General features: G+C 42.7%; 1 protein-coding gene across 1 annotated transcript in view; it reads left to right on the top strand.

Annotated features, from left to right (window-relative positions):
• Window positions 1-13,828, top strand: part of B4GALT1 (beta-1,4-galactosyltransferase 1) — a 52,535-nt gene that overhangs the window by 17,804 nt on the left and 20,903 nt on the right. Inside the window, exon 2 of the mRNA XM_090039007.1 lies at window positions 5,621-5,856. Coding sequence (XP_089895133.1) covers window positions 5,621-5,856 — 236 coding nt within the window. The remainder of the gene's footprint in view (window positions 1-5,620; window positions 5,857-13,828) is intronic.

The following is a 13,828-nucleotide window of genomic DNA, read 5'->3' as shown; positions in this document are numbered from 1 at the left end:
AAAGTGAACTGAAGAAAATACTGTCTTTTACCCCTGGAAAAATAGCTACTACAAAAATTATGGTTTCAGATGTTCAGCCAGTGTCTTCCACTGATTCAGTGACTTGACTTTCTTTAAAACTTCAGTGGCAAACACTGACTGCCTGAAATATATATATATAATTTTTAATTTTAGATACATTTTTACTAGCTTACTCAAATGTAGTTCTTAGTATGAGTTGTCATCATTTCAGATTTAACTTTACATAAAACAGTTTTAAAATTTATTTTTAATTATAAAATAATTGCTTTTTTAATCTTTGTTGCTATTATCAAATATTGCATATCTTCTTTTTTTTTTAAACACAACCCCCATCCTGTTTTATCACTGGACCTCTCTGATGTTTGGACTCCTTTTTAGAAGAAGCCAGCTTTCCCCAAACTTGATATCTGGGCACAGGTTTTTTTCTGGATTAAAACTGGCAGCACTTCACTCTTACACCCAAAAAAGCTATGTATGTGTGTGTTTTTCAAAAAATACGACATGTTTGATTCTCCTGCCAGCAGATATCATACCAGAGCTGAGATGTACTGTTAAATAAAGGACTTAAAATGCATCTTTAAGCCAAGGATTAGTCTTTACAATAAAGAAGTAAGTGATAGAATGTCCAGGGAAATTAAAATGTTTGGCTCATGCTTCTGTTTCCTTCTGGAATTTATGTCTAATTGGTGTCCATTCATTCTTTTATATGGAGATCACTCCTTTTGGCTGATGCAGACAGCAGAGGTACACTTTTTAAGCAAGTTATGGTGTTTATGATGTTGGTGGAGGCTTAGATGAATGAATCCTGGATGTTATTTGTATTGTTTGGTTCAATGATGTGGTCAGTGTTGATGAAAGGATACAGCTGGCATCTGGTTCTGTAGCAAGACCTAGTGACTTAGTGAAAACTGGAGTTGGATAGTCTACTGCTTAAGGGATAATGGTTGTGAGAAACATTTGTTTCCCCAGCTTGAGGGACATGCCCCTTCTTTGCTTTTGTTCCCTAGTAATCCTGCGGAAGTGCCAGGACCATCTTGATACGACTACGTCATGTCCCTGGCTCTCTCAATGAGGGATATATTACGTCAAATCCCACCTATGCTCTCTGATACCTGTGTCATCATTTTTTCAAAGCCTTGTTCTAGTCAGAAAGGTTTGGAGGAGTTTGAAATGACCCAGGAGTTCTGATTCTGATCCTCCTGGTATCAGGATGCATCAAATATCAGAGTAACACTTAAAATATGTGCAGGTAGTCCTCGAATTTACAACAGTTGGTTCCTGAAAACCGTGTCTTAAGTCAAAACATTGCAGCTTGGAACCAATTTTCCCATAAGAACAATGTTATAAAATGTGGGGTTGGTTCCTGAACCAAGGCCCGATACCCTATTTTCACCAAAAATACCCCAGAATTTTGTACTCGATCAATTATAGATGAGTAATATAGCTACATTAATGTATTTATATTGTAAATAGCAATCATATTGAATTGGAAGAACTTCTTTGAGGTGACTGCTGGACTTTTTGAAGGGTTCTTGGCTACAGTCTTCTCAGGAGTCTTGTCTGGTTTCTTAAAGAAAGTATCCAAGGAAGTTTGAACAGATGTTCTCCAGGGAGATGAGCAACACAGTGAACTTGTTCACTGGCATGGCATGTCATGCCATGGTGTCAATTTACAAGCGTCACAAGTGCCATTTGTTGTAACTTGAAATGATTTAAGTCAAGGACTACCTGTATTTCCAAATATACTTTGTTCATTTATATGTTGGACATGTTTTCATTTCCAAGATTTCTTTTACGCTTAAGGCCCCAATACTGCCAACTTCTCTCCGTTTGCTATATGAAGAAGCCCATTGTCTTTTAGCATTTGCAGGGTGAGTGTCCCTGGGGTCATATTTGATGTAATTAAAATTGCAGGTAAAAGCCTTGTACCACGAAAGAACAGTGGGAGTCTACAACAGACCTTGCATTTCAGAGCTTTAGATATGTTGTTCCTAGTGATTCATTATTGTAATTCCTACAGTAACTTGTCTGACCAGGCAAAAAAAATCCTGTTTGCTTGTATCCATTCCTTCCCTCTCCCCTCCCCCCTTTATTTTTGTCTACAAAGCTGTGGACAAGCTTTTAAGTGACTGAAGTTAGTGGTTTCCTTAATATTGACCTTATGAGATTATAGAGCCATGAAGAAAATGCTCAGTGTTGCTCTGTTCCTCCCCACTTTATCCTAATGGATATTCAATTAGGGGTAACGCAAGCTGGATGTGTCCAAGAACAGCAAGTTTGGAATACTCACTAGGATAGTGTGTAAGAAAGAATGAGTAACTGGGGCCAAGCAGTAGTGGATTTTATATCTCTACCATTCAGATAAGGAGCTGCATGTGTTCAAGAGAAATTGTATATGAAATGGCACCCACTTTGACACTAACAGCGTTCACTGGCACGTGGGAATAGGTTGAGGTCAGAAGCTAGTTTGAGAATGAAATCAATGTGAGGAAATGACATCAATATTTTTAGAAAATCTTTTTCCCCCACTGTAGGCTTTACTGCAAATATCTGCTTATCTCAGACAGCATGGCTGCCAATTAAGTAATGTAGGCACACTGAAGACGTATTATTTGGTTATTCTGCGTATGCCTGAAGTGCAGCCATATGGCACTGTTTGTTCTTTATTGTACCAGAGCTGCCACGTATTCACCTCCTTTAGTTTTTCTTGCTTGGGGTGGGTTAATTTCTTCTTCATCTATTCCTTCTACTTCCTGTTGTGAGTTTTCACACCACCTTTTTTTTTCGTATGTTTACATGCAATCCAGCCCAACTGCACGCCTAGAAAAAACAGTTAAAGAGTTTAGTTTCAACACTATATATTAGAGAAGCTGTTGACATAGCACCACAAAAAATGGAAAAATATGACACTAAAATATATTTGTAAGATTAATCTTTCCTAATTTAAATTTGGAAAACTAAATGTCCCTCTCTTTGAATGTATTTAGGAAAGTAACAAGAAAACATTAAAGCATATTTTTCTGTAGCAAAGTTACACTAAGCAAATAAGGCAGAGTGGTGTTTGGGTGGAAGAGGTAATTTTCAAATATTGAAGAAGAAATGGTGAGGGAAATCCAAAGAATGGTGGTGTTTTATAGAGGCAGGCAATATTACTGATGCAACCTCATTGCCATTAACCTTCCTAATCACTGACAAACCCATATCAACCAACTGAGCTTTGCATAATGGAGAGAGAACAAGCTGGAAAAGCAAAGACAATGCATTGCAGTTTAAATCTTGCTAAGCCCAAGTGCAGCCTTGGCCCAACCCTCGCCAGGAAGAGGCTGGCACAGCCCCTGGCCCAAGCCCGCAGTGGGCCGCCAACCCTTGCCCTGTGCACAAATTTGGGGGGCACATGCCTTCCCTGGCATGTGCGCAGTGGCAGAAACCACCCCTCCCCATGTCCCCCTCTTCCCCCCCCAATGAACCACCCATGGCTCAGTTCCTCGCCCTGTCCTGGCAGGGCAGTGCCTTCCCCTACTCCAGCCCCACTCCCTCCCTCACCAGGAGGGCCTTCATCTTCTCCCCCATGCCCCCCCCCCAGACTTACCGGCTGAAGCTGCTTTCCAAGCTGCAGGGCTGCGTAGCAGATTGGTGTCAGCCAGTATGGCCATCAGTATAGTGCAAAAAAATCTTTATTGGTGCTAGTTTTAGAACTGTTCATCTTAAGCAGAAACAACTCACTATAGCCTAGTAAGCAAGAAGAAAGACCACAGACCAGGGCAAAAGTAATATTTTGACTATTTAATTACACTACCTATGTACCTGTATATAAATATACTAGCAAATTGCCCGTCATGAGTTTGATGGGCCACCTGCAGTCCACTATACCACCCAGCACCCTGTGGTGTTGCTGCTCTGCCTCCAGCCCCATGTCCTCCCCCACCCCCTGTGACCAGCTCCATGTGCCCCCCCACACACTCTGCCGCTCCACGCTGCACCACCGCCAGCTCCCAGGAGTGGCAGGGAAGGGGAGCTTGCACGCGGCAGCAGCTGCTGACACAGAGCAGGCAACATGCCTCCCTCCCTGCTGCCTCTCCCTCTCTGCTGTTTGTTGTCAGGGCTGGGCAGCAGTGGTGTCAGCTTGGGGGGCGCTGCGCCAGAAACACCCCCTTCACCTCCTCTCCTTCCGTCTTCGCAGCCTCCCCCTCCTTGCCAGCTGTTGTTAGGGGTGGCATAGGGGCTTCCTCGCCCCCTCTGTTCATAAAGCTCCGGGCCCTTGCACCCAATCAGCGCACATCCTCTCGGTGGTGCACGAGCAGTTGGCGTTATATGGACAGATAGACTAATGCTTTTATTCTATTAGAATGTGCAAAGCTCTGTGAAGTAGCTGTTTACATGGTTTTTCTTTAAAAGGTGTTTGTTTTCTCTTTGTCAATCATGTTTTAAATCTAGTAAATAACACTTCCCTAATTGTAGGTTCTGCAGTCCACTGTTTAGCCCAGTAATTTGTGTTCAGTCTTGAGCTAGTTAAGGTTCATGCCTCAGCTAAACACCTCCTTTCATGCCTTCATCTGGCCTGAAGAGTCACTGCATGGCCGGCCTCAGGTTGGATCCCTGTACTGAAGAGTCCTTGTACCTAAGTGGTTTTTTTTATCTTCCTGTTTTATTATCATTACCTTTTCCCATCTAATACTAAGTCCCTGCCACTGCCTTTCTGTTGGGAGAGGTTTTGACCTTGGCCATGGCCCATGCCAGCTGTGCTATATGGGTTGATTTCTTGTCACAAAGTTATTTGGCTAGCATCTTCCACCTGTCTGTGAGTGGAGTTCTGCTGCCATTCCAGGCTATGGCTACCTTTATTCTAACTCCTGCTAATATACTAGTCACATTTCTACACTGAACTGCCAACAGGCCTCTTGGTTTTAGAAATCTTGCTTTTGGGTAGATTCCCTGAGGCATTTCAAAACCTTTCTGACTGAAACCAGGCACAGGACTTGCCAGCCTAAATGCAAATATTTTTTTCTTAGCATGTTCTGGCGTAGAAACTTTTAAAAGTACATATACTTTTAGCGCTTCGAGAGTATCTGTAGTAAAAAGGGGTTTTTGTTAGTTTTGCTTGTGGTCAAGTCATAGAGTAAGAAATCACATTTGTAGGAGATAAAGGGAATTTTTAAACTGCTTAAAATCCACATTATGATGCTTGGATAAGAATTAGCAGGGAATGTTTTTTGCTTCATGGGTTGGATCCATGATGCATGTGCCAACTGGAAAACACCGGTTGGGTTGTCAATCAGAACAGGAGCTGGTGACGTTTGGCAGATTTGGGCACCTCCTGTTTTGGTAAGTTCTTGGATAAAGTGGGGACTGAATCAGAACCACACCAAAGTCTACATATCTTTCTCTACATGACACCAAGCGGGGTGTCTTACTCCACTCCTTTGAGCAATACAGATGTGCTTGTTTAAACAGGTCATTTCTGAAGGATTGTGTTCTGACCCAAACTGATGTGAAAGGAATGAGGGCTCTCTAAGACAGTAGTGGCATTTTAAACCATTAAAAGAATGATGCGTGACTTATGAAACGGGTTAACCTGTTCTGTCTCCTCTTCCTCTTCCAGTTGGTGTGCTGAGGATAGAGTTTTCCCAGGCTGTGGATTTGAAGGAAGTTGAGAAAACAAACCCTGAAGTTAGAGAAGGAGGCCGCTATGCTCCAAAAGACTGTAAAGCGCTTCAGAAAGTAGCTATTATTATCCCATTCAGAAACCGGGAGGAGCACCTGAAGTACTGGCTCTATTTTCTCCACCCAATCCTTCAAAGGCAACAGCTTGACTATGGAGTGTATGTTATCAATCAGGTAAGACATTTAGGACTTCGGATATAAATACCTCTCCAGGTAGTGTCTGTGCAACTCTAAAATGCTGGTGCAGTTGTCTACAATGAATAATCAGCTTGCTCACATAGAAGACCTCATGCACAAAGCAAAAGGTTTATAACAAAATGAAATATGGAAGGAAGAGCTAGGAACCCTGCACTGCAAACTATGCAAACAGTCTAACACTTTGCTTTTATAAGCCTAGAAAAATACTTCATAATGAACTAGAATCTAGTTCTCAGGTTAGACACATTAGCTATGAGGAACTCCTACATAAGTAGCCACGTTGTGAGGAAGAGGAGGAAATCTTAGCAACACAGTTTAATCTTATATACAGAAAAGGTTGTATTTTGTTTGCCAAGTGGTTTAGGACTTGCATTCAGAAACATTCAATACAGAAGAGACAATTTAGATCATTTATTCTAGTCTGATCTCCATCACAAACCAAAGACAAGAGCCCTGGCTGGTCCTGCATGTGGATAGAAAGTAAATCTTTCAAATTGGCAGACAAGTAATTGTCTGTTTGAAATTAATGGGACAGAAAAAAATTAGTGTCATGCTTCTGATGTATCTGGTGAATCTGTCTCCAGGCAATCTGACTGGCTTGATATATGCCATAATTGCTACAAAATAATTGGATGTTCTGAGCACATGGTGAAACTTTAAAACAATATAAGAGAGTTGTATGAGTCATGATGTGGAAGTGTGCACTCCCTTAATTCCAAAGGGTGCCATGGAGTATTTGGCTCGTGGATACTAACATGCTGCTTGTCCTGAGTCTGACCCTTGCATCCAGTTTTGATACTGGTTCTTGCAGTGCTGATTGGCAGCAAGCTTTTTTGGAGCATGACTCTTCCTAATTTTGAATTCTGCTGGCTTGTTCTGATACAGCAAAGAAGTATGAACTTTTCTTCTTGCCACAAGAAGTAAATGTTTGAATATAATTTAAAAAAATAACAAATCTTTTGGGAAAAGGAGAATTAACACTCCATTTGCTGTGATTTTTGTTTTGGTATCACTTTGTTCTTGTTCCTATGGTTGGGAGGTAGCTCTCTCCACATGTAGCATCTAATTACAAATGGTGAAATGCCTTAATTTGAATAAACTCCACCTAAAACATTTTTGGGCAGATGCATAGCATGTTTCTATACCACCCAAACTAGTAACAGTGAATCATGTTTCTACAACTTGTGATGATGAGGATGCAGTCAGCTACTCTAAAATCTCTGTATTCTGTTCCAAAGACATCCTTTCTGGCACAGCCAACAGGGCAGGTTACCGTACAACTCTTCAGATTGAGCTGTGTGTAACTATACTTCTCTTACTAGGGAGGCCGGAAATAAATTCTCACGCATTCCTAGTTGGTGAAGATAATATATTTTTACAGTTGGAAGCCACAGTACATTTTCATGTTTGGTCTGCCCATATATTTCTACTAGTCTTCTGTTCAAGGTTATTCAGGCTTCAGTCTCCACTGACCATACAGATGGGTGTGGATGCGCATAAATACATGCTTAGAGCTATCTTTACCTTCACAGCCTTTCTCAGCCAGAGTGCTCTTCCTGCCCAAAAGACTAGTGCCACAATTGGATATTTTTCAGTGCTGTGGCAAGTCACAAGTTGGCATAAGCAATTCTTAACAAGCCAAGAATGGTTTCCCTTGGCTTTGAACATTAATTTGTTTTTATGCTGGAGCTGGCGGTTCCTTCAACAAAGTACATCTTCCTGTGAGACCTGGACAGCTGGTGTAGACGCTTGTCATAACCATCAGATGATCTGAGAGAGTTTTTCTTGGGCCTTGGGGGAAAAAATGACTCGTGATCTCAGTCTAGCTGCTAGGGAGCGCACATCCACATAGCAAAGAGGTGCTGGGGCTCATTTTGTTTGTATTTAGTGGTCTTGGGAAGAAAGCAAGTACTGAATAGGCATGGCTGTTAAAGGCCTATTCAGATCCTTGGGAATCTAGCTCAAGATGCTACTGTGACCTAGCAATGTGGAGCAGCCTGCACTGCCTCTGTCCATTCAAGGTGATAAATCAACAGGCTCCATTCTCCAGTGCTATCAGTCTAGTAGTGTTGGCATGTACTAAAAGGAACCTTTGCAAAAATTATCTAACTAGATTATTTTGAAACAGATACAGCAACTAATATATAGAGTATACATAACCTGGAGGCATACTAAACAGAACTGTGCAATTGTTTCCTTCAAGGACCAGGAATAGATCAATGTTGACAAATGACCTGATGGTAGTGTTAAATGACATGACACAGTTTGCTAGTAAAATGTCCTTCTTTGGTTAACAGTGCAACAGATGATGAAAGGTAAATACGTTCTGTACAGCTTGGACAAGTTGTATCACTGACTACTGTCAGTGGCACTAAACCAGCCACAAACACTCGTTCTTTTTTTTTTTTTTTTTTTGCTTTTTTTTGTTTGTTTGATGCGGGAGGGGGTGTCTGGATATGGGAGGTTCACAGAAAAATTGGTGGTTCTGGAAGACGTACAGTGAGAAACGATCATATTTCTCTGCTGTCTTGACAATGCTTTTCTCTTTCTCTTGTCTGTCTTTCCCTTTGCATCCATCCTTCCTTTTTTTTTCCTTCTAGTGGGGAAATTTTACCTTTATTTGTTAACCTGTCTATAGCAAAGCAATCACTGAAGCAAGGAGAATTACTGTGAGATCTGATTCTTTCCCTCTGCCTCCGTGCTCTTCTGTATTCTGCATCTCGTAGAAAGAAAGAGGAGCGCTGACCCTTACTGCTGCTGCACTGGTAATGTCAAACTTCTTCCTTTCAGTGCAATGCAATTCAGTCATGAATCCATTGCATTTTCACCATTCCGTTCTTGGCTGCCTGAAATGCACCAGACTTAATTTTGGACTGAAGCCAGAACAACAAAACAGTATTTGTGCAGTGTCTGTGGCATAACCAGAGCCAGTGGAAAACTTAAGGTTACAAAGTAACGTAGAGCAGCAGATTTGGGCTAGGCATTATGGGGCAGCCACTGCCAGCATTGTAGAATTCCCCAGTATGACTGTGGTTGCACAGCATGGCGTGTATGAGCCAGAAAGACCAATCTGCCATGAGATAACTTTCTTCTTCAGAGTCCTCATTCTTAAGAACTAGGCAGTCTTATAACAGAGGTCCAGTTTTTCCCTTGGTCAAATTCCAGTGACAAATCTGGCTCATTTTCTTATGCTTTCTTCTCTAAGAGAAGATAAGGTTCTCATAAGCAGGGTTGTAAGTTCAATAGGTATCCTTCCTGTGCAACTACTCTGGTAAAGAAGGCCAGGGCAGTTATTCATACTGTGTAGAGTAAGAATTAAGCAACTTGCTCAAGGTTGCACAGGAAGTCTGCGGCAGAGTAGTCTCTAGCTAGTGTCTCAATCACTGGGCAGCCTTCCCTTCACTTGACTTGCTGTCAAGCTTCAATATAGACCTAGATATCTCTGGAACACAGTTGACCCCCTCATTGTTGCTTTACTGAGCTAATGCACATGCCTGGAGATAGGTGTTTACTGAGCTTTTGGAAAGACTTATCTTGCTGCAGTTTGACCTGTGTGCAAGTGGCCTTGATTAAGTTGGAAAAGTGTAGATTGGGGTGGGGGGAGGCACCCAGGGCAGAGGAAAGGAGAGATTACCCAATTTTGCAACTGTTTGTCCAGTTGTTTTCCACTGGCCAAGGATATGACCTGCCATTTCATATATATTACATGCTGTAGCATAACTGACTGTGCGTGTAAGTGCTCTGTTCATATATGTTTCACAGGTTACAATAGAGCTGCCAAAGTGTATTTAAAAAAGAAAAAGAGGGGAGGGGGTGAGGAATAGGCTTGCATCTGTACCCATTTTGATGTGGGTTAGTTGGTACAAGAAAAGTAGCAGCTGCTGAAAAGCAAAAAAAGACATGGGGGCTGCTTTCTGCAATCTCCTCTGCTGCCTGAGGAAAAAAAGTAACATGAAAGGAGCATCCCTGAGCATGGTCAGGCAACCAGGACCTGTTGCTGGAAGCAGTAGCATTCAAGGGCTTGATGGGAGGCAGAATTGTTGACTGTTCGTGTTTTACTGAACTCTTATCTTCTAGTCCCTTCCCTTTTACAGGGCAGGTGGTGGCACAGCCTGCATGTTCCCACCATTCTCTGTTCCATGTGCTGTTGCAATAGCTTCCTGGGATTAGAGCCCAGGCATTGAGGGACTGTTCACAGAACAGGCATTTCTGTTCCACCCTTTCTGTTCCTTGTTCATTTTGATGAAGGAATTATTTTTGCAGTGGCTGCTCTCTGTAGCATTCTGTGGGGTAGAGCAGGAAGCGGGTAGGTGATGCTGTTATCCCTGGGGCAACTTGCGGTGTGGACTAGAAAATAAGCGGATGCTAAAGTCCATGCACTTAATAAAATATGCTTGCAGACTGAGGCTAGGGCTTTCCAGAAGAGTTGGGCATTTGTGCTGTGATCTCTCAAACCTCTACCCGCATGCCTAACTTTCACTGCATGTGTGGCATCATTGCAGTCTAGCTTGCCATGCCGTGGGAAGCAAATTGGTGCTGCTCCATTTCATGGCTATCCCCAGAAAGTTGTGGCAAGTAGGGAGCAGGGAAGGGTGATGACCAATTAATTTGTCAGCCCATGCTAATCTGAGAGCATTCCTTCTCCTCGCACTGACTCATGAGGCATTGAATTCTTTCGTCGGTGAAAGTGGCTTCTGGGTGGTGCAGTGATACTTTCAGCCTTTTCCCTTCAGACCCAACTTTCAAATCCTGCATAATTTAAAGGTTAAAATATTCCATTTGTCTAAGGAGTAAGCTTCTATATTGGGCACCTCAGGACCTTGTGGGTTGCTTTGCACCAAAGATAACAGGCTGTAATTTCCACAGATACCCAAAGAAGCCTAGATGCCAAAATCCTTTTTGAAGTGTGAAGGATCTGGGTATCTAACTCTCCTCTTCTCTTGAATCCATGTTAGTGACATTCAGCATGGGTGTGTGCCCCATGGTACTGCAGTAGACAGTGGGCAAATCTACACAAGACATTTACTGAGGAGCTGCCTAATCAGCCCCATGCTAAAGTCTCAACATCTACACATGCAGTCCTATTATGCTTTAGGAAACTAGTTAACTCTGCCCTCAGGTTCGTATTTGTAAATACAAGTACCATGCTATGGCAGAATTATTTTCAGTGCATAGCAGCACAAGTGTAGATGCTGATGAGGCCAGCTATGTCACAGGGTGCTTCCATGTGGGGGCTGCCTGCTGGCTAGCCCCGCACTGGAGCACCCTCGTGCCCCAGCCAGCCCCTCTGCAGCACTTCGAGCCAGATCAGACCAGCCCCGGCTGACAGGCTGACCCATGGGGCCACCCACCAGCCAGGGTTGCTCCACCCTACCTCAGCATGCTATGGTCTCAGGAGCACATTCAAACACAGCACCTGGGAGGCAATAAACTCCAGTGCAATGTGCTAATAGCACATGTAGATGAACCCAATGTGTCTCAGCAAGGGAGGGGAAAGGTACGCCAGGAGTTTTGTCCTAGATATCTGGGTGTTCCTGAGGCCTGGTAATTAAGTAATTATGTAATTAATTTTTCACTAGCCACAAATGGAGGTGCGTGGGATGTTTGAGGAGTGGTAGAACCTTTGTTTCTCAAACAGTGCCACCTTATTAAGGTGATTTGGGATCATTGGTCCTCGCTCACATCCAACTCTTACTAAGGGCTCCACGTGCCATACCTGGGTAACCACTTTTGCCAGTGGACTGAACTTAGTAAGGGGGAGATAATTCTTGTCATTAAGAGCTGTCCTCTGGTCATCACAACAGCAACTGCAGCAGAAGAGGATATTTCCCAACATCAAAGGGTGGAAAAAGATGAGAGTAACCAACAAACACTGCCTTGTGGATTGCCTCAGAGCCTAAGGGGGTAAACCCTGAAAGAAAATCCAGAGTAGAGCCCCTAAATCAGTTAGTCAATTATTTAAGCTTCTTTCTGGCAGCTCCTACAGCTTTCCCAGCCCCACATCATATTGGTTCTACTTTTCCAGTGGATATTACAGCAAAGTCAAAAGGGTGATTCTTATACTCAGGCAACTCATTTTTCTAATTCACTTAGCAAATGTCCAGGCTTTTGAGCCCTGGAGAGGTTACTCCAGCTTCACCAACATGTTGTAATAAATGGGAGTCAGCAGTTACTAGTTATAAGCCATGGATTGATTGGCCTAGATCCAAGTGCCAGAGATTGTCTCCGACAGTGGGAGAGGTCATCACACCTCACTAAAAAACTGCAAACTGGGTAACCCATAGCCAGTAAGGTGTTTTCCCACCACAGTCTGCTGCTTCAGTGGGTGCTTGGAGCTTAGAAATTCAACTTGAAAGCAGACTACCACCACGCAGCACCAGCTACTGCAAAAAATGTGAGGAAAAAACTTTCAATCCTAAAGACTGGAAGTTGGAATGTATGTACAGTGATACCAGGTATATTTGACAACCTCCAAACCGTTGACAGCGCATGCAAAACTGCAGTTATTGATGCAGAACTGCTGAGACTGGATGTCGATACTGTCGCTCTACAAGAAACCAGACTACCAGGCACTGGCTGCCTGAAAGAGAAGAACGATACCTTTTTCTGGTGTGGTAAACGGCCTGAAGAAATCAGAAAACGTGAAGTTGGCTTTGCAGTCAAAAATAAACCTCTGTTTGCTGTTGAATCCCCAAAGTCTCTGAAAAATTAATAATGCTTTGACTCACTACTGCCTCTTGTCCTATCAATCTCTTATGCGCATACACTCTAACTCTCACCACTTCATCCGAATTAAAGGACTGCTTCTTTGGTGAGTTTAGTCCCTTAATCAGTAGGATTTCACCTAATGAAAAAATTTCCTGCTTGGAGGCTTCAATACAAGGGTTGGCGCTAAGCACACTGCCTGACCTCACTGTTTGGGTGCCGGTGGTGTCGGCAAAATGAATGAAAACAGGCAACATTTGCTCAAGCTACGTTCATGCAATGATCTATATAAAAGAAATTCTTTTTTTGATGTTAAACCTCAACACAAAGTATCTTGGCCATACCCACGATCTGGATGCTGGCATCAACTTGACGTGATTATCACCTGCTCATGAGATTTCTGTGGTGTAATCATCATGTGATCCTAATGGAATGCTGACTGTAATATCGATCATTCATTGTACACACTAACATCAAACTGTGTCCCAGGAAATTGTACTGGAGCAAGAAATTCTCCATACTACAAATAAATGCTATGTGACTGAAAGCTGAAGACATATCATCTCAGTTCATCAAAACTCTCTCCAGGGCTCTATCATCTCTTAAGCCATGTAATACTGCTGTGGGGAAATGGGTTCAACTCAAAAGAACCATCTATCAAACTGCCTTGGACTTTTGTGGTACCTTGCATTGTAGCTCAAACAACTGGTTTGATGAGAACTCATCTGAAATAATCTCACTCATAGAAAAGAAACAGTCAGCTCTCCTTAAATACAAGTGCAGCCCTAGCCACTCCAACTTGCAGGTGCTCTGAGAGATCTGGCAAAAGATCAAACATACAGTGAGACTGTGTGCAAACAATTATTGGCTACAGCTGTGTGAGAGTATCCAAATAGCTGCTAACTGAGGCAACACACAAACAATGTATGGACACATTGGGAAAGCTCTTGAGCCTGCTCCAAGGAAAGACTGCCTTTTAAAATCTGCCATAGGCAAAGTCATCAATGACTGTAATAAGCAGATGGATCAATGGGTTGAACATTACTCAGAACTCTACTTTTGCAAAAGTGTGGTCTGTGACTCCACTCTTGACACACTTGAAGACCTTTCAGCCCTGACAGTGCTTGACTATAAACCTACTCTATATATAAAGTAGAAAAAGCCATCGATCAGCTTGCTTATGGTAAAGCCCCCAGTGCAGATTGCATACCAGCTGAAGTTAAGTGTAGGAAATCCGTCCTTC

The sequence above is a fragment of the Crocodylus siamensis genome, chromosome 3, assembly GCF_052110815.1.
Source record: "Crocodylus siamensis isolate JL-2025a chromosome 3, ASM5211081v1, whole genome shotgun sequence".
Taxonomy (NCBI): domain Eukaryota; kingdom Metazoa; phylum Chordata; order Crocodylia; family Crocodylidae; genus Crocodylus; species Crocodylus siamensis.
The sequence above is the reverse complement of the archived record's forward strand: the minus strand, read 5'-3'. Positions and strand labels throughout refer to the sequence as shown.